General features: G+C 35.1%; 1 protein-coding gene across 2 annotated transcripts in view; it reads right to left on the reverse strand.

Annotated features, from left to right (window-relative positions):
- Nucleotides 1-22,045, reverse strand: part of CDKAL1 (CDK5 regulatory subunit associated protein 1 like 1) — a 668,649-nt gene extending 646,604 nt beyond the window's left edge. The window contains exons 1-4 of one of the 2 annotated variants that reach the window (XM_027874274.1): nt 21,992-22,045; nt 21,311-21,346; nt 15,535-15,704; nt 14,374-14,486 (exon numbers count right to left, since the gene is read on the reverse strand). In XM_027874274.1, coding sequence (XP_027730075.1) covers nt 14,374-14,486; nt 15,535-15,704 — 283 coding nt within the window. In that variant the 5' untranslated portion in view covers nt 21,311-21,346; nt 21,992-22,045. Of the gene's footprint in view, nt 1-14,373; nt 14,487-15,534; nt 15,705-18,393; nt 18,516-21,310; nt 21,347-21,991 lie in introns of those variants that run through there. The other variant, XM_027874355.1, reaches the window with a different exon arrangement.
- Between the last annotated feature and the right edge of the window lie 651 nt (nt 22,046-22,696).

Genomic DNA, 22,696 nt, shown 5'->3' on the forward strand with positions numbered 1-22,696 from the left:
TAAGGTTATGGCACAATCTGGGGTCCCCAATATAAATTATTAGATGTTATTATAAGGCATCTAAGAAAAACAGGGAAAAAATTTTATTATATGCATATTTTCATGGTAGTAATTAAAATATATATTCATTATATATTAATAATATTGCATTGCTTAAATAAAAAATATTTTTATAATAAATGTTTTAGCCACTCAATCCATACTGAGAAGAACATCAAAGTCACAGAGATTAGAGAAGAAAAAAGACTGTTAAATTAATTTTAAGGAGCTGTCCTGACTTTCTCTATTTAATATGAAGAACCAAAGCCAAAAAAAAAAAAAAAAGGAATTATGAGACTTATTCGTTGCTTTTTCGTTTTCCACCTTATCCATGAGATTTTAACTGATTTTGAAAACCTCATTATTTCACTGGATATGTAACAGAGGTAATAACTCTCATTACAGACAGGTTTGTTCTTTTTAACTAAAAAATAAGTTAATGGTCCATACTACCCATTTTTGGAATTAAAACTGCATTCCCAATATTTCCAAAGAGACTATTCCATGATCTTAAATCCTTAAGGGTTTAAAAATAAATAAAATTTTACATTTAGCTTTCTTAAAACACGCCAAAATATCTTAAGAAAATTTCCTTTCCATAAGATCGCTTTTAGATGCTTTAATTACTGATAAATACACCAGACTTCTTTCACATGCATACAATTCACAATGGCTACTTATTACCATCATGTACAAAAACTCAGAACAAACTCAATTGTTTGACTATAAGTTGATAGTATACTAAAGCTATAATCAACTCAACACAAGAAAAACAAATTTTCTTGACATCAAGAATATTTTTCTTTCTACAATCACATTATATGCATTTAACAATGCTAAAACAGTCAATTCACAGATGATAAAGACTTTCTATAGATAGGTCACAAAAAACCAAAACAAAACAAAAAACATCTTCACATTTGCAGAAGTGCCTCTAAAAAGTTGTATTTTTTTTAAATAATGAAAGTAGCAGCAGCTGAATTGTACAAATCCTCTTGACTAAAAATATCTACATAATCAATAAACGAAACAGTCACAAGAAAAATCCCTGAAAACTTAGCTTTCCTAATCTCACTACATCAAAACAGAATGATTATACTTTTGATAAAAATAACACAGAACTCCTTGGAACTATCTACTTCTGATACATCAGCAGGAACCACTAGTTATTGCTATTTATAATGAAAAACAACTATATAATCACTGTGACTGGACACAAAAAACCCTAATTGTATGGCACTGCTGGAATGGAACAGTGGATAGAGTGCAAGGACTGGAGTCAGGAAGACTATCTTCCTGAGTTCAAATCTAGCCTCAGGCACTTACTAGCTATGTGACTCTGGGCAAGTCACTTAACCCTGTTTGCCTCAGTTCCTCATCTGTAAAATGAGTTGGAAAAGGAAATGGCAAACCACTCCATTATATTTGCCAAGAAAACCATAAATGGAGTCACAAAGAGTTGGACAGGACTGCTAGCATCATTATATCAAGGAACTATGCTTGCATGTGATCTATTCCACACATAACCAGGTAATTTTCTCACAATTGTAGAGGAAGTATCATCTCAACATCTTCAAATATAAATGATTGTTATAAGCTATAACTAAGCTTCCCATCTATTTTGCAGCATTCTTTAAAAAAATTATTTACAGGACTTAGATATTAAATCTATATTACTTTTATCCTGCCTTTGTCAATGAATAAAATTTCAGCAGTGAATGTCTCTAAATTTGCAGATGTGCTTTTCTATCTGGAAATAATAGTCCCATTATGATAAACCTTGCATGTGACATCTAAGTCATATAAATTCTTCACTTATGGCTATTATATTTTATCTACAGGATTGGTTTTAGTGGCCTCAAAACCAACATTTTGAGTTACATGAAAGCAATTATGTTATCCTGAAACATAAGCTATCAAACTTCATGCAAGGTTATGGTTTTATTAATAATTATATGGCAATCATCCACATACTGTCTTTGAAATTTTGATTCTCTGATGTTGAATGAATTCCTGAATCATCTCAAATTAAAAATCACAAACAGTGACATTAACTCCCTACATCATACCTAGTCTTAGTAACAAAACAGAAAATTTAATGTCATTTTTTAAAAATGTAATTTGTAAAAATAATGTATTTGAAGGAGGAAAAGAGAACAGTTTCTAAGACCAACCTAAATTGGGCACTAAATGTTGGTAAACAGTGCCACCTTTTGGTCCTTTTAGGAACTGAGAGTTGTCATCAAAACAAAAATGTTTATTTAAGTAACATGAATATGAAAGATACAGAACAGAAAATCCAAAAGTTGACTAATGAATTACTAGACATATTTACTGACTTATAACAGAGGCATTCTTTTCCCTAACTATAGGATTTGGAACATCAAAATAAATATATTTCAATACATTTAAATACTGAAAAATACAGTTATCAAATACACCATTAGACCATTAGGCCACCTATATTTTTTATTAAAGGCTTTAAACGTGTACATATAACCTTTAATATGTAGTAATATAACCTAAACACATCTGTACACACATACATATATGCATACGTATATACATAAAATACAGAACTATGTTTTTAAATAATTTTTATAATATATCCATTCACAAATTTTACAATTAAACAAGATTTTAGGAAAATTTCATTGAATATATTTACAACTGAAATATTGCCCGAATGGTAAAAAAACCAATGTATTTTAAAATACTACAAAGACAGTATGTGTGTATATGCACACACTTATATAAAGGATTTGTATTTATCATGTATAATACTTGTTTATATTATGTAACTAAAGAAAATAGCATGAATACAACATTCTAAATTTGCATATCCTTATACCATGTAGAAAAGAAAATGCAAATCTTTATCATCTTTTTTTTAGGAATTGCCTATATTTTTTCATATCTTGGACTTGAGCTTTATCTAAATACAAGTTACTATAAAATACTGTTCCTAAAAACTTCTCTAGCTTGATTTCATTACTCACATTGAGGGTCTTGTATAACCATTATTTTAGTGAAATTTTACTATAAGACTCTCACATAAGACTCTCTCTTAAATACTTAGGAAATGACAGGAAGCCTTCATAAAGCTCTTAAATCACAAAGGAACTTAACCCACTATGCATCACATTCAAAGCTAGCTAATAATTGAACTGAAGGGAAGGTTAGGATAAGCCTATAATAAAATATAAGGAAAGCACAAGAGGGAAAAGAAAGTCAGAAAGATGAGTCAGAAATACTGCATGAATACAGCATTGCAGATGCAATGGAAAACCACCCAACAATTTAAGTCAGTAATCATTAGGCATTAAGTTAGAGACTTAGTCAATCTGTAGATGTCATGTCCTTGTTTTTTCTTGTTGTCTACTTTTTTAGTGTTTGTTAAACACATTCAACAAAAAGCACAAAGTTTAAAAAAGTGTGAAAACTTAATTTTGAGATATATATATATATATTAGCAGCTCTGATTTAGTAAATGAGACTGAAACCAGAGGCAGTTTATTTTTTAGGGATTCTATTGTCTCTAATATTCCTTTTTTCCCATTACCAGGGATTGTTGTCCACTAAGAGAATGGCATTTTGCATTTTCTTTAGAAAACTTTAATTTCATTACACTATTCCAAAGTGGCTGAAAACCAATTTTAAAGTCCTCGGTTTGTTTTTCCACTTTTAACTCTAGAGGAAAAGGAAGAAGGAGGGATTGAAGGGGAACCATTCTTGTTCCTTTTTCCTTTCAGCTCAGTTGTTCCTGTACTGCGAGGGCCACCACTTGTAAGGAATATTATTATAAAGGAGAATCCTGCACTGGTACAGTGTCAAGATTATGTGAGATGCTTCAATTCATGCACTGCTTATTGCTATAAATAATTAAGCGTTGAATGTCATAAAAAATATTGCCCAGGATTTAGACACAGATGAAGGCTCATATTAACAATCTTAAAATTACTTCATTTATTCAATCTCATTGAAATGAAATTGATACAACAGTAGATAAAGCAGAAAGTTGTTTAAATAAATGTGTACATCCTTGCAAACAGAGTAAGTGGGGGACAGAGCTCAGAAAGATGTTTTACCAATTTCAAAGCAAGAGCATCTGAGAAAGTGAATATGCTCTATTATTGAAAATGTACTTAGATATAATTTAATGTCTTTTCTAAAATTGGACACATTTCCTGAAGTTGTATTAGTGATATTGGAGGATATTTACTGCATATATTGGGGGTCTGTCAATGAGCACTACTTCCTACTTAATACTATATTATATTACAAATTAGCATTTCTAGACTAAACTAAGCAGCTGCTACACAGCTGTCAAGAAAGCAATTTTCAATGCTTCAAGCAGTTGGCTGTCTTACAACAAATCTTCCCATAGCGATGCAGCACACTTCTGCCTCTACTCTATGCTGCCTCTACTCTATGCTTACTCTACAGCCCAAGCACCAGGAACGAGGAAGCAAGCTCTATCGAATAACAAACAGAATAAATCATACCTCCCCCTCAAGATTACATTTTAAAATTTAAGAATACTTAGCATTATCTATGTTTTCAAATGTAAGGGCTATACATACCTTGGGGGAACAAAGTCTCTTTACCCAGACACACTGCTAAATGGACAGGGACTAGTGAAAGCATCTGTTATGTAAGATTTCTCTTTCAACAGAGTATGTAATATATACACATCAGCAAAATGTTATTAGTATGGGCTCTCAGGCAAGACATGGAAATAGCTTCATTACATAGAACAGGATCTAATGAGTTTGATTAAAATGAGATTCCACAGCTATAAAGCAGTGTCATTGCCATTTTATCTTGACTTCTTTGATATCCCATTTTACAGGTAGAAATAATGAAATTCCAAGACAACCTGACAAACTGAAATGTAATGTGGTACAATGGAAAGGCACTAGATTTAGAGTCATATAACTTAGGTTCAAAGTCCCCTCTGTCATGTACCAAGCTGTGACTGCTTCACAGGGACTGTTTAGTCGCTTGCTTTGTAGGAGTTGGGCAAGTCCCTTCCACCATTTGGGGCTCAGTTTCCTCATCTATAAAATGAGGTAGTTGGATGAAGTGACTCTAAGCCCCCTTCCAGCTAGCACTAAATCTATGGTCCAGTACCACATGACTCTCAGTGATAGAACAGGAAAACACTGTCACCAATCCAACAGTATACTATCTGCATAACCAAACTGCAATACCCAACACCATTCTATCACCATATCAGCGATGGGGTCTAAATGACAATGAACAGCAGCAATGGTGGTACTTTTTATTAAAGCACTCCTAATCTTCACCCTAACCCAATTATGCCTCTAGTGACTGCAACAGGAAGAATAACCTGACTCGCTCTCTCAAATACATTTCTGAGGGGATGACATGCAAACTAACCCATGCTGCCTCTAAAATAGTTCAATTTGCTCAATTCTCTCATCAATAATTCTTAAAAAACTAGAAAGCCAATACATCAGAACAAAATTAAGCATGACCCTACTTTAATGACCAAAAGTAAATGTCATTGGAAGTATATTCGTAATGTGAAATTAACTCGTTATGCAATGTTACAATTTTACTAGATCATGTAATGTAATGCTGCCATCTGTTGATCCAAAAAGATGTAGCACATTCTCTGATGTAGCTAGGATTGTTAAAGGAAAAAAAAAAAGCTCTCAGGCTATTTCACTATTTCAGTAAAGCTATTTTAGAAAAAAATTCAAGGAAGTTCATCTTAAAAGCTAACGAAGCTTTGGCATTGACTTCCGGTCAACAAATAAGCACTTATGTGTAGAGCACCAGGAATATAATTCCTACCACTAAGATCTTACCTTCTATAATATAACACATACACAAAGAGCAAGAACAAAAAAAAAGTAAATTCAAAGGTGGAGAACACTAACTGGGGAAATAAGGAAAACTTAGAAGGAAACAAAGACCTGGAGCCAGGAGATGCAATGTCATGTACCAAGTACAGCTCATGGACCACTTAGACTGAACAGTATATGGGAAGGGAAAAAGAAATGATAGGAAAGTTAGATGGATGCTGATTTAAATGCAGGTGAATTTTGTAATTTTTTTGGAGGCAATGTAGAACCATTGAAGAATACTGAGTATGGGAATGACATGGTCATATCTGTGTTTTAGAAATATCAATTTGGCAGCAGTGTGAAGAACGGATTAAATAAATGAGTGAATAAAAATGAAGAAAATTATGAGGCAACACCTGTAAGAGAAAAAAGCACCTCAAAAATCAGTGTTTTTCAAATAGCTCGGTAGCACAATTTCATAATGCCAGAATAACGAACACTACAAAACAATGTGTGTTAACAAAACAACGTGCATTAACCAAAAATTGCAACACTCCTGAACTTTGCCAATATTATTTCAATGTTAAAAGGAACTCAGACATTAAGGTTTTTGATTTCAAAAAGGCAAGTCAATAAATAACATGCAAACTTGTTACTGTAAAATCATCTTCATACTCAAATCACAAAAATGGAAGTGAAAGATTTATCAATGGTCCTAAAGTATATAAGGAGTGACTATTAAAAAAATAAATCTCCTGTTCTTCATCTCCATTAGGGAAACAGAAGAAAAAATGTGATTCAAGTGCATCAGAAGAGATGATGTATGAAAATTTCATGACCATGAAAGCTAATAGTGGGATTATCAATTTACTGAATGATCCCTATACCCTGAATACCACAGTAGGTGCTGAGTACTCAGAGGTGTCATTAAGTCTTCTACGAGATTTTAAAACCAAGATAATTTAGTACTTAGGAAGTTGAACTGCATTATTTCTTAATCCCTTTAGGAATTTATGATACTAATCTCTATATGCAGATAATAATGGCCACATCTGCTTGGTGTGTTTTTTAAATTTTACTGTTTATTTGTGCATTTTACAATTAGATATGCAACATACAGTTCAGTGCAAAATAAAGAACAATATCTCATGGCAATTTGTTGCTTTAAACATGTAGTTTCATGCTTCATAGAATGATCAAAACAAGAAAAAATCTGGTCAATAAAATGAAAAAAATTATGTATTTTAAATGTTCCACTCCACAAAAAAAACAAAAAAAAAAAAGGAAAATGGAGCCTAGCATTAGATACATAATCTCAATTTAGTTAAGGAGAGAGATCACAGTCCAACACATTTTTATTACATTGATGAAATATCTAAAAGTCTTTAGAAGTACAACATCAATCAGAATTGTCAATTCACAAATACTTCCTAAAATAAAGGCAATACACAAAAAAATTCAGTACGTAGAACATAAATATTTGTAAATTTGGATACAAAATCATAGAGTGAGTTTGAATTTTGCAAAAGAGCCACTGTTAGGGATTATTTCCTTTTATCTTCTTCAGCTGCTAACCCAGTGTCCTGGAGTTAGTAAATGCTTAATGGATGCTTAACTGATTTCAGACCTCTTCATTCTTCCTTATAAAATCTTCTACAATGGCTTTTAAGAAAAAACTTAATTACAGAATAGGCTTATAAGCCTCACCCACAGCAGATGATGTGATTATTACTAGTTAGGTTATTTACTTTTTTGAAAACAAAAATTGTTATAACTCCTTCATTTTGGATGGCATAACTAAGTGAATATAAAAATGTAAGTATGCACAGATATACCTGTAATCTATAGTGAGGTCTATAAGACCATCAATATCAGACACTGGTTTTTTTTGGCAATCTGTGTGCACAGAACCTCTGGGAATACAACTTTCAAAATGTGAAAGTGTATTTTTAGAATCTCTATTACAGTCAATTATAACATCTATTTTTCCAATATCTTCCTTGCTATAGAGTCATTTGTGCATTTGGACAATGAACTGCTAATTACACTCTTATAATGAATTTGACTGCAACCTTTTATTTGTATTTGAGAAACCAAAGGTTTATTTTTATGAAATCTCCATTTTTAAAGCACATTTAATACCTATAATTGTTGCTCATCATCTGTAACTTATAAGCAACCTGCATTTTACTTTACTTCTCACCATTCCCAATCTACTTTCCTCAACAACAGCGAAAGATGGTATGTAGAGCAGATCTTCTTTACTCAATTCCTCTAAGAGACCACAAAGGGAGTTTTCCTTGCTCAGGCTAGCCATTCCAGTATTCCAAGAGTACGATTCCCATCTCATTCATCCTCATTCATCTGCAACACAAGGTCTGGTGAAAAAGACCATCTAGTGAAAGTATTTATTGTTTCCACCCCAATCCCCACACTATATATGAGTATGAATATATATTCTTCGGTAGCATACAATAATCTAAAATTCCAATATATGCTCAAAATTCTCATCTTAAACACCTCATTCATTCATATTCTCTCTCTGTCTCTGTCTCTATCTATATAGATAGATAAAATATGTACACACACACACACACACACACACACACAGAGAAGACAATCCTAGCAACAAAATTCTTACTTTGAAATATAAATTCTCTGCCAAGAGAAATGGTTGTTGGAGTATATTATGGAGTTTCTTTTTTTTGGGGGGGGGGGGTTAATACATCTATAAAATTTGAAAAATGAATTTGGATCATTCTTTCTTGTCAAACTTTCCACATGAAATAAAAATCAAAAAAATAGCAGAAAATTGTCATATTTCATCTATATATCCCTAGATGAAATGTTATAATACTTCACTTATATACCCCACAGGCAAAATAGATGAAGACTGTTTCATCAACAAACCTTTGAGTAGAAAGAAATGGGTAAGAAGGGCTATCAGGAAGATAAGGAAATTTTTAATTTTCTATCTTGGGTCAATAGCTATCAGTTTTCCAGTAGACAGGATACACAAAGTATAACTATAATTTAATTATAATCCAAAAAATGTCTCTTTCTTTCTAGTCACGTCATTTGTATTTATGTTAAATGTCCACAAGTGAAGGCATAATTCAAATCATTAGACAGTTACTACTTCTAATGTATGAAATTTATTTGTATTTATACAGCTCTATTTTTAGGCTTGTAATCAAGTGAAATAAATTAAGTAAAATGCTTTGTAACTCCTAAAGCAATAAATTTTTAAAAAGATATTATTATTATTCATTATAATTGTAGTAAGTCCAGGTTGGGCCTTAAGACACTTTTTCACTAGATGGTCAATATTTGATTATACCTTTAGACAAATGTTCAAGCCTCAAAACTCAGATCAGTATTTACCTTCACTATAACGCAGCAGAGCTTAGTGGAGTAGAAAAGAGCGCTACCTTAAGAGTCAGGAAGGACCTGGGTTTGATTCTTGTCAATAACACTTACTAGATATGTGGGATAACTGAACCCTTGGTGAGCTTCAGTTTTCTCATTTTCATATGGGGATAAAAGTGTCTTTAACTACTTCACAGTTTTAGAGTGAGGCTCATGAGACAATATATGTAAAGGACTTTGATATGTCAAGAACCATTCGTTAACTATTATAAGAAATGGCTCCTTCAGCTATAGAGTAAGCTGTACAAGGAAAACAAATCTGAGATGGGAAAATGTACCACTAAAAACACTTAAACTAAAGTAACATTTTATTATGTATAGCCATTTGATAAATATGTATACACACAACCACAATAAAACAATAAATATAGCACATAAGAGAGAGACAGAAAGAGACAGAGAGAGAGAACACCTGTGTTAATTAAAATATTCAGTCTACTTATATCTATGAACAACTGTGGAATTCATATAACAAGGTGGGTAGAAAAAGGCAAAATTGCCAGAGACAGAAAAAAGTATATAGTATGAAGTAGGTTAACAAACTTGCAAATTGTGTTCCTCCCTTCTTTCGCCTCCACTAAAACCCCAGACAAATTAATAGACTAAGAAGGTTATGTGCCACTACACATTTCTATGCCTGATTTTGAAAATGTCAGATAAGAACAGTAACTCCAGAAATTACTGCATGATATACAAATGTCTACCCTAGTACTAAAGGTAAAGACAAAGAAGCAATAAGCTACAAAAAATGGTTTTGATTACGATATGATCAGCTAGAATGTCTGGAAAAAAAAATTTAATGAATGCCAATATGGTGAAAGAATATAAAGTTAAATTAATTAAAACTATACTAATAGTACCTATTAATTTTATTTAATATGAACATTTGGCTCTTACATTACCCTTACTATCTTACAAAGACATATATACACAAAAATGAAATTTTGGTCATCATTATTTAAATAAAATCAAGAAAGAAGAAACAAATGGGTTTTTATTTTGAGAAATCATATAAAAAAATTAAACAAAGACTCAAACATAAATATTGCAGCCATATGCAACTAAAACACTTCTCTCAATCTAACTCCAAACACTTAATCATAATTGTCTTTCATTATTCATCAGGCAAATAACAAGGTTTTTGAGCTCTTAAGCTCTATACAGCACTAGCACAAGCATTCAAAGCTATAAGGCGCGCGTGTGTGTGTGTGTGTGTGTGTGTGTGTGTGTGAGAAAAGTATGAGTTATAGCAAACTAGGTTTCCCATTGAAAACTACCATAAAATTACACAAATAAATATAATCTTAAATAAAATGTGATAAGGACGATGAAAAGACCCCCATGTGCTCTAGAAAAATAGAGGCAAGTGAGGACACTTTCTGTGGAGGCAAAATTAGGGAATGCTCCATGGAAGAGGTACCCTAGCTGAACCTTGAAGGAAGAGGTGTTTTAACAGGCAGGGTTGAGTAATGAGTACATTATGAACAGAAGGGACAGCCTACCCCAATGCAGAGAAATCAGAGACGGTAGTTCAAGATCAAGAAACTTCTATTAATCTCATTTGGCTAGAATGTACAACACATGAAGAGGAACATTGTGAAATAAGGCTGAAAGGGCAGACTGGAGCTGGACTGTGAAACATCTTAAATGCCAAGTTAAAATGTTTACATTTGGTTCTTTGGGCAATAAGAAGACAGTGAAGGTTTCTGAGTTAGAATGTTAACAGTCAGACCTATACTTTAGGAAAATTATTTGGCAGCTATGTGTAAGGATTCAAAATGGGGACGTTTAGCCTAAATAACTGGAGACTCATAGGAACATCATAACTGTCTTTAGGTCTGTGAAGACCTGTTATGTAGAGGAGAGCTGAGATTTATACTCTTTGGCCCTAAAGGAAAGAAGTGGTAGCAACAGGTGGAAATTACAAGGATATACATTTAGATTTGACACAAAAAGCTACCCAAAAGTGGAATGGGCTGCCTCAGGAAATAGCAAGTTCCCCCTCATTGAAGGTCTTCAGAATAAAATACAGGATGACCACTTATTGGGTATGTTGCAGAAAGGATTCTTCCTGAAGTACAGATTGGACTAGGTAAGTCAGTAAAGTCTCCACCAACACTAACATTCTGTGATAAAGAATGGATTTAAGGGGGAAAAACTCAGGACTAGAAGAATATTTCATTCTTTGTTATAAGGGATATCTCTTTCTGGAAAAAGGTGGGAAAGAGATACAGTAAAAAATGTATATGACAAAAAAACAAAATATATACTTTTATTAAGTGGGGAAAAAATAAGACTGTTTCAATAGTCTATGTCACAGATGATGAAGGTCTAAATTCGAGTTGTGGCAGTGTAAATGAAAAAGTTATAAAAAGATAACGTGGAAATAAAACTGACAAGACATAAAATGTGATGAATGGGGATGGAAGGAGGGAGCAGGAATAGTCAAAGATGACTCCAAGGTTTCTGAGCCAGAGTTGAAGGAGGATGATAATGTATTCAACAGGAATAAAACAGCTGGAAAAAGGGACAGAGCTATTTGGATGGGATGGGGAAGGAATTTGGGGATATAAAAGTAGAGATGTTTAGCAGGTATTAGGAGATATAAAATAAACTCAGGTAGAGAATGGAGCTTAGAGGTATAAATCTGGAAGTCTGCAAAGACAACACAATAATCTAAAAGGAATGAATGAAATCACTGAGAGAAGGGGTCATAGGGCAGTCTCAGAGAAAGACAATGAACCGTTAAAAGAGAACAAGAAGGAGCACTCAAAGAAGAACAAGAAAAGAGTTATGACCTCAAATTAGAGTTTCTTTAATAGCATACACACACAGTAAATGCATATACTCTCTTTAACTATCTAATTTGTGTAGATTTAACCACAAAGCTATCATTCCATAAATATACGATGTGTTATGTATTTTAAGAACCAGAGTCTTAGATGGCCAGTTGATGCAACCTAAAGGTCTTCCCCTCAACCAAAAAGGTGATACTATAGTTATGCTTATGATGTATAACTGTAAAATAAGACTTCATATAAATACATAAAGAAGTCTACATCCAAATAAGTGCTTCTTTAGTTACTTTAGAAAATAATATACTCATTAAAGTGACACTGCCACTGGTCAAAACATTTGTAAAACTTCTTCGGAACTACCTTCAGAGTCAGAATACAAGCCAAAGAAGAAAAGTGGTCTCATTGCTTTGTAGTCACAGCTCATCTTTGACTAAAAATCAGTTACCTAACTTAACAATAAAATAATCTTGGTTTCAAATGAATTGTAGTTATTTTTAAAAATTAACTGTACTTCTAAAGGACAAATATTTACTACTACTGAAGAAAATTAAAGGATTATAACCAGGCTATCATTCCAAAAGAAGTTTCGAATGTATTTTAAGGAATGAAGAAACATTAGGATGAGTGTAAATATATAGCTTTTTGAAGTGACTACTTTGAAGGAGACATTCAGAGATATAAAGTCTGGTGCTTGATTTTCTTTTTAAAGTCACTCTGCTTTATAGTTTCACCTCATATTTTACATGTCTGTATAAACATTCATCATCTCCCCAATTTTAAGAATGACATATCTTCTGGAATACTGCATGGAGTGAAAACTGAATCTAGTTCAATGAAGGTACCCTGTTTCCTGAAAGTAAACTAAGAGGATTTAAGGAGCCACTACCAGCATTAATTAATCTCAAGAAACTCTTAAAGGCTCTGCTAAGGGGATAACTATCTTCCTAACTACTTAGATCTGAAAGTTTAACCTGTTTGCACAAACAATGTAATAATTTATCCACCTAATTCTTCCCAGTTTACCACTACCCTCACTTAAAAGTAGTAAAGATTCTCCAATGTTACTGAATACAGTAGCTTAATTGTTATGTAGTTTTCAAGATAGTACAGCTATGCATCTTATATGATAAAAATTAAGTATATTCGATTTGCATTTTTGACTAGTACATCAAAAACACTTTTAAATGGGATGACTGATTATTAAAATTATAATAAAACACATTATAAAATGTATGCATTACAAATAAAGTTCCAATTATCCATGCTAATAAAGGGAATCAGTGGCATGGGTAAGCCTAAATCATTCATATTTAATTTAAAAATATATTATGATTTCCATGCAGCTAATTTAACTTCCCAATTATGTTTACTTAACCTAATATTAGTCTTAGTTTGCATTCTCTGTATACATACCAGCTGGGCAGCTAAGAAAAATGACCCAGGAGAAGGATGAATGAAAGAGAGAAGTTAGCCTGAGATTAAAAACTGACCATGGATAATCCACAATGTAGACAGTCAAATGCAAACAACAATATTTTCTCCTTTTCACTTTTCTCAAAAGAATGGAAATCACACAATCAAGAATTAAACTTTGTTGTAAATCACTGCTACTTACTATATAAGGTGTAACAAACACATGAAGATGGACATTTTATATCAAACAACGTAATTAAGAGCATAAAATACATAGGGCTGATTATTAGATTATAAATGAAAACAAATTAAATATTAATTGTTTTAAGAGTAGTCTAACATTTCTAAACTCTTAAGGAAAAAAATTCAAAAGGCCTTTCCTAAAGCTGAAATTAGACTATTCAAGTTGGATTGTATATGAACATTTATAAAAACAAGTCTGGATAATTAGAGTCTATGCTTGCCGAATCAAATTAGAAAATATCTGGGACAAATAAGCACAACACAAATACAGTTAAGGCCCATACTGAGAGCTTTTGTTTTTTTAAACTTATTGGTCAAAAGCATTTAAAATATTTTTTGCTACCTCAGGGATGTTAGCACAAATCCTGATACTAAACTAGATATGAGCAAACTTTTAGTCAGCGAAAAGCTAGTAAGTTGCTTCAAAAACATGTTCTGTTTTGTTTTTGTTTTTTTACCCTCAGGCCAGCAGATTCTGAATTTGACCAAGACACTGCAGAATGAGGAAGAAAAGTAATTGTGTTCTTTCTATCGCAATTAAAAATCACTAAGCTATAATATCTTTTTCTCCTATGTCTAGAACACAGCTAACAATGATAAGCATTCAAAAAACATAACAATACTGACTGTATTACCTGTAATTTTATATCCATAAGCAGCTAGTTGACCAGCCATATATTCTCCATCTGAATTATTGTGAGAACAACCCCATGTCCGTATCCAAATTTTCTGAATACCAGGAATAGTACTACGGAGTAATTAGAATGTAAAATAGTCAGGTGAAATAACTTCAAACCAAAATCAAATAGTCACACTACATGAACCAAAATTGCATCTGCCCAGTTATATGTATTTCACTCCACATACTATCTACCAATTCAAATCACACACATCAATTACAGCCATAAATACTAACTCTTGCTTGAAGTCTTCTACAAATATAGATTAACATACTTCTAAAAAAAAATCTCATTTATAATGTCTTCTGCTTTTTCCCTTCTAGTTTAAAAAAATATGTATCTTATTACCATTGTCAAAGTATTACAATTAAGACCAGGTCCTGAAATGACACATACAAATACTGGTACAGCATAAAATTATTTTAGCTGACACACTAAAAAAGAAAATCAAATAAGTGCATCTGGTATATTTTGTAGCAAATTATTTCTGTGATATCAACAACCAACTATATTATGATTTACTAATAACAAACACTACATAAATGGTGAAGCTAAAAAAGAAAACTCATACCAATATAATTAAGGTTTCACATTAACAAACCTTTTCCTTATGTAAACAAAGGATTCTAAAAATGAAATTTTCATGCAGAACATTTACTCCCAAATTTAGATGGCACTAGTCTAAACTTAGATCTTAAACACTGCTTTTCAAGATGATGTGAGTAATTTTGCAATCATTAAAATTCATGTGAATATAAAAAATACAAATTAACACCAAAATGGAGAAATTTTAAAATAAAATTTGTTTGACTTAGGTGTAATTACTGCCTGGAAAAAAGGAAATCCCACAAGACAAATAAATTAACCTAAACAATTCTAGTAAGAAATTATAACATGGAAACATCACATATTTACTATTTCTTCTACTCCTCAGTGGAATTTTCTTAAAAAAACTTTGAAATGCATCAATTACTTGATACTGTCATTAAAAAGTAACCTTCATTTTCCCAGTCCCCATATAGCTTAAATTCAAAACAGAAATGGTCACATTATTAATACACATTAGTTATATTTTTCATTTTTCATAAAGAACCGAATAATTTTTAGAACACTAACCTATCATTTGGTGGATCATCTTCCTCTTGCAAACATTTTTGGGTATTACGTTTTCGCACCTTTGGAACAATGCTTTTTCTTGAAAAATATCTATCATGAGGCTTTGAATCTTCTCTTGACATAATATCTTCTATGTCTTCAAGTGGTGAATCACAAGATGCAGCAGGCATCTTCCCCATAAGATTAAAAAAAAAAAGAAATATAAATCAGATGCAGCATTTTTCCCCATAATAAAAAAGAGCATATAATTATAATTCACAGATATATCTAAATTTCCTTTCATTATACTGCAAACTACCTGTATAATCCCAGAAAAGTTAAATAATCTCTTAGTGCTCCTGGCCAGAGATATCAAACATGTAGGCCACAATACTCCTGAGTGTGGCCTGAACCACATTAAAATGCAATTAGGAAAATTTAACCAAATAAATAAAAATATCTTAACACATATATAATATTACACTTTAAGACTTAGTCAACATAATGGCCCACAGGGAGCCTTATGTAAGATTTAGTGGCCCTCTTTTCTATTTGAATTTGACACCAAAGCTCTAGGTAACTTCAGGCAAGATTCTAAGTTGCTATATTATTAAATGGCATTTCCTCAATGGGGAGCTCTCTATACTGCCATTAAATCACAGGTCCAGTTCCCATTCTTAGCATAACATAATTTGATTATGAGTCAGTCGGTTAAAAAGCAACAAACATCTACTGTGTGCCAGGCATTGTGCTAAAAGCTGGAGATACAAAAAATGACAGACAGTCCTTGCTCTCAAGGAACTCACAGCCTAATGGGGAGACAACATGCAAACAACTGTGTACAAATAAGATACATACAAAATAAATGGAGATAGATGACAAAGGGATGGCACAAGCATTAACAGGGATTTGGAAAGGCTTCTGGCAGAAGGTGGGATTTTAGCTGGGATTTGAAGGAGGCCAGAGAAACCAGGAGGCTGAAATGAGGAGGAAGAACATTCCTAGTGGAGGGGCAGCCAGGGAAAATACCCAGAGCCAAGAGATGGAGTATCTTGTTCAAGGAACAATTATTAGATTGTAAGCTTCTTAAGAGCAGGGACTATTTTTTGCCTCTCTACATCCCCCGAGCTTAGCACGGTGCCTAACACATAGTAGGTACTTCATAAATGTTTATTCATTGATGGAGGAACAGCAAGAAGGTCAGTTTCACTATGGATTTCCAAGTATGTGGGAAGCTGTAAGGTGTAAGACTGAAAAAGTTGGGGAAATCAGGTTAAGAAGAGTTTTGAACACCAAAGAGGATTTTATATTTGATCCTGGAAGTGTCAGGTTGTCACTGGAATTTATTAAATGGGCGGAAGGGGAGTGTCAGACTTGTGCTTTAGGAAAATCACTTTGAGGATCCAAACCACAGTAGTAGCAGTGTCAAAGAAAAGGGGGCATATATCAGAAATATTCCAAAGGTAAAATTGAGAGACCTTGGCAACTGATTGAATGGGGCTGAGAGAGGGGGCGGGGAGAGAGTGAGGAGGCACACTCAACAGTACTAAGGAAGTTAGGAAGAAGGAAGGATTTGAGGAAATGACAAGGAGTGGTTTTTGACATGTTGAACTTAAGATTCTATGGGACATCCATTTTGGGATGTCTAATAGGTAGTTGGAGATGCAATTCTAGAGATTAATACAAAGTTTAGACCTGAATAAGTCAGAAAAGCTATTTACTCCATGGGAGATGATGAGATTACCCATCCATGGTTAGCAGGCATGACCTAGCAGAATATCCAACAAAGGACACTGAGAAGGAGCTGTCAGATGAGTAGGAGAAACAGGACAAAGTGTCATGAAAACCTAGAGAAAAAAAGACTATCAAGGAGAACAGAGTGATGGACAGTGCCAAAAGCTGCAGGGGTACACAAGGATGAGGACTGAAAAAAAGGCCATTAGTTTTTGCAATTAAGAGCCCATCAGAATGCATTCCTTACACATTTAATAAATCAATACTAAAATTACATTTGATGATAGTCTCCATCTGACAATTCTTTGGGCCTGGCTGTAGAAACCTTTTGCTCCCCCCATTTATATTCACACAGATTTGTTGATTCTTCCTAATTCTCAATTTCTGGATATCTCTATCTTCTAAGTGATTCCCACCTCTATCCTGGGCTTATTATTAGTATTTTCTTTACAATAATTCTTCTACATTTGCTTCCCATCTGGATTTAATATTTATAATCATTGCCTAAAACTACTGATTTACACTCCCCATGAACTTTATATATCTATTCTACTACAATCTAAAAGTAAACATGCCCAAAATGTAGCATGTCAAAATTTTGCCCTTCAAAGATTTCTTTCCCTCTAAATTTACATTTAATCCAGGGAAGAGATGAGTACTAACAGAGCATGATGCCAGCTGATATTCATGTGACCCTGTTACTCACCTCCACTCCACCCCCCACCCCACAACTTCTTTTTTGACCACCTTTAATCATCTTTGATATCAAAGTGACTCCTTCCATTACAATGCACTGGTTCACCTTCTACAGCTCTGATCGCCACTTCTTTCTTTACTGGTCCCTCATCTTAACTGAAAGGAACCTTACAAGTCATGGGAGTTAGAGCTGGAAAGACCTTTAAAGCCATTTTGTCCAGAGGGGTCAAATCTGCTCAGATTAAAATGTAAATGGGAAACGTTTAACAAAATACAATACAATGCAAATAATACTAATTTGTGGTTTCTGAAGTCAACGTGAAGGCTGTAAATCCTTTCTATTTGAATTTGATAGGGTTGATCTAGTCCAACCATTTTACGGAAGACAAACCAAATACTGCAAAAATGTACACACAAGTTTCTAACTGAAGGTAAGCGTGTGGACCGCACCTCTGGTCACAGGTTATGGCAGTATTGAAGTTCGTTATATTTTCCGACCATTCTATCCAAGTGATTTGCTCAAGGCAATAAGTGGCAGAGCAAGGACCTGAAACAACATCCTCTGGCTCCAAATCCAGTTACCACCAACTGGAAAAAGCAGAGAAGGCTTTAGTGAGGAGAAAGAATTAGAGCTGGATTTCAAAGGATGACTAGAAATTCCACAGGTGAAGGAGGGGCAGGAGAGGCAGAAAAGAGAGGTTGCTTTAGGAAAATACATTACAACTTCCTTGGGTCTCCATTTCCTAGTCCATAAAGTGAACGGATTTCAATTAGATCCATCAAGTTCCCTTCCAGCTGTATATCTATGATAATGATGATCCATACATGTTTAGGTCCACAGAATATAATCCACTTTGCCTACTGAATAGTTCATGTGAAGAGTAGTAGAATGAGATAAGGGTGGAGAGATAGGGTGGTGTCAGGTTTCAGAAGGCCCTAAATGTCAGACAAAATAATATGAACCTTCTTCCATACACAAAGAACCGCTGAAGGTCTCTAATCAGAGGAACAACACAGACCAGTACATATGAAAGATTAGTATGGAGGCAACTTGAAGGATGAATGGGGGAGGCGGGGAAGCAGAGAACAGATAGACACAGACAGATAGAGAACACAGAATATAGTGGAAGGATTCATCAACTCACAAACATCTAACAATGCGTTAAAGGTCTGGCTCAAGGTACTGCCAAGAGAATGGAAGGGAAACATTTGAAAGACAAGCGTCAACAAGACTTTGTGACTGAATGAATATAATGACTAGAAAAAGAAAGGCAACCTAACCAAACAAAATGCTTAAGAAATGAGAGGTGGTCAGTTTGGAGAGAAGATTCAGATTACAATATACTGAATTTTAGGATACAACAGAAAATCAAAGTACAGATTTCAGTTGGCAGTTGAAGATCTAGAACTATGTATAGTTCTAGTATAGTGGATAGAGTACAAGGCTGGGAGTCATGAAGACCTGAGCTCAAGTCTAGCCTCAGACACTATCTGTGTGGCCCTGGGCAAGTCACTTAACCACTGTTTGCTTTAGTATCCTTACCCGTAAAATGAGGATTACAGCACCTACTTCCCAGTGCTGTTGTGAGGAGCAAATAATTTTTGTAAAGCATTGAAAACAGGGCTCAGCACACAGTAAGCACCATGTAATTGTTAGCTATTATCATTATTGTTATTACTGTTATCATTATAACTAGACTTTGGGAATTAAGTCAGAATTCTGAAGTTAGAATGAAATTAAATGAAGACTCAAAGATGAACTGCATAGTAATGACAATGTATATCATAAGAACATATAATGTCTCAAAGGAAAACCAAGGATTCCATTCTTTGAACTTAGATTTTATTAGGTTAAAAGGGCATCTGTTCTTCAACCATAATCCCAGTGTTGGTGAAAGATACTCCAAACCCCACAGGATGGCAATAGTTGTAGGGGCAAGGCCACAAGACAGGAGAGGGTGGCTACAAGCACAGACACAGCCTTTCATGGAGGACTTCAAAAATCTCATCCACTTTATTTACACACCCATCTGCATACAAAGAGTGCCAGATATGGAGCTATAGAATGGGGCTCAAACTGTGGAAGTTTGGGCAAGTTATATAACCTCTTTGGGCCTCAGTTCTCTCATCTATGAAGTATGGAAGGAATGGAGAAGCCTACCTCCAAAGTTCCTTTCATCTGTAAATCTATGACTCTATAATCTTCTGTCTTTCAAACAACCTTTTACTGAAAAGCTTCACTTAAAAGCTGGAGGTTTATAAGAGCCACAGGAAAAAGGAAAGTGGGAAAATAAAAAGAATGATGGGTGTGCACTAGGCAAAAAAGGCACATTCAAATCACAATCCATGGAGGGTAATTTTCTCTTGGTATAGATGATCATTTTAGGCAGCATAATGCAGTGGTAAGAGCAACAGCTTTGAAGGGTTATGGTGCTCAAATCCTGAGTCTGTCATTTATCACATTTTCTACCTACAAGTCATCCATCTTTCTGGGCCTCAGGTTTCCCATCTATAAAATGAAAGGCATGGGCTCCCTATCACCTCCAGGAACAAATATAAAATGCTGTGGCATTTAAAGTCCTGCCTGCCCCCCATGCCTGCTTTGCTCTCCCTCTTCAACTCTGCCTCCAGGCTTACCTGTTTCCTTCAAATGTCTGCTAAAACCTCACTTATGCAAGAAATCTTTCCCAGCCTTCTTTAATTTTAGTGTCTTGCATTTATACTATCCATGAACTCGAGTGTGTGAGAGTGTGTGTGTGTGTGTGTGTGTGTGTGTTTAGCACAGTTTACATACATTTTGCACAGTGCCTGGCACTTAATAAATTTTCACTATCAATCTGCAAAATAAGTTCCTGCTAAGTGACAGACTAATGGGTGCTGGAAATACAAGAACAAAAATTAAACAGTGCCTGACCTCAAGAAGCAGACACTGTTATCAGGGAAGACTACATACTGAATGAGTTAACAAAGGTAAAGCACACAGCAAACCTTAAAGCACTATACAAATGCTAGCTATTATTACAAAACAATACAAAGGAGCTTGAGGTCTAGACACAAGTCTTCTGACTTCAAACCCAGAACTTCATCAAACCAGAATGCTGCTTGCTCTCCTTGGAAGACAAGTACTTTGCAAAACTTTAACACTATATAATGCTAGTTATTATTAGCTATTAGCTATTATTACAAAATGCAAAAAAGATTAATGCCAGGACTAGACGCAAGTCTTCTCATTACAAGCCCTAAACTTCATTAAACCAAAATGCTCCTTGCTCCCCTTAGAAGGGGGGGAAGGGGTGGGAGTGAGAGGTGGGGCCTCCTGAAGATGGTTAAACTCTAACATGGAATCTCTAACAACCAAAAAAATTACCTTGAATTTCTGCAATTTATCACGTCCTCTTGATCGCTAGGTTGAAGAAGGAATATAAATAAGAAAATCAAAATCACTTAATTTCTGTGAAATTAACAATATAAAAAAATTACAACAATTAGCAGAAAAATGGCCTTGTTCTGCAGAGGCAATGAATAAGGTTCCCTACTTTTGGGGCTGCCAACCCTCTTTTTGTCACAGAGAGCTGCTGCTTCTTAGTTATATGTCTTTTTTTTGTTTTAATTTTGGTTCCTACTTATCCCCAAAAGTGCTAGGCATTCGCCCTATCCATGACTGCAAACCAGCATTAGCATTCATACACACCTCCATTGCAACACACACACACACACACACACGCACGCACGCACGCACGCGCGCGCGAGAAAACTAACAGAAGACTTCCTGCCCCAACAATCTGGGGCACCGGGAGGCGTCTCCAAGGAACCACACGTTGCAGGCCCGGGGCTCACAACCCTTTTCCCACGCCCCCAAGCCGACCCCGAGCCCTGCCTCGCGCGGGGAAAAGGGAGCCGAACAGAAGGAAACGTGCGCTGCGGCCCTGGCCGAGGGGAGGCCCGGCCTCTGTGTCGGGGGGAAGGCGGCTCCCGCCTCTTGGAAATTCAGTTTCCATATTCCCTCGCCCCAGCCCTCCCCTCCCCAGGTGCTAGCTACACGACTTACAACGTGAACAGAGAGGGGAGGAAGACAGATGCCCTAGGTCCAGGATCCGGCGGCAGCGGGAGACTTCAGATGGAGCTCGCCATGACACTTACGTAGCCACCTCGTTTTTCCACGCACGCACCAGGACGGTGGCTCGGAGGAGTCAATTTCCGTCACATGACAAAGCGCAAGCCCTTTCAGCGATTGGTCTGCGAAGCGCGGAAAAGAGATGTCGTCTTCTTGGCCATGCCTGCTGCTGCGCACGCGCGGCTTTGGATACCCAGGGTGGTGTTTGAATACTTGGGGAGTTCTGCGTTCTACCAGGGAGGAACAGAATTGCTGGCAGAATAGATCAGGCTTAACAGTGGGCGAGTTTTGTTTGAAGGTCTACGCGTGAATCAGGCAGTGGAGCCCTGATTCATTCCGCGCGTGGGCAAATCATTTGTCTCAACTCTTCATCTTAAATCATTTGTTCCTCCTTCCTGAAATGATAGTAATAATAACATTTATATAATGCTTTAAGGTGTGCAACGCTCATTAGGTGCATCCATCCCAGCCTCCTGTTTTTCTCCAACTATCCGCTCAAAATCGTTGTGAGGATCAAGTCAAATAATGTATTTTACCTACCTCACCCCACCCCTCCAAATCCCACTACAGATTCCTGTTATGAGTATCCAAATCCTACCCCAGCCATCCATCAGGCTACAACTCTAATCGCTCCTCTTG

Source organism: Vombatus ursinus, unplaced genomic scaffold (genome assembly GCF_900497805.2).
Source record: "Vombatus ursinus unplaced genomic scaffold, bare-nosed wombat genome assembly UNPS02000577.1, whole genome shotgun sequence".
Classification (NCBI taxonomy): Eukaryota; Metazoa; Chordata; class Mammalia; order Diprotodontia; family Vombatidae; genus Vombatus; species Vombatus ursinus.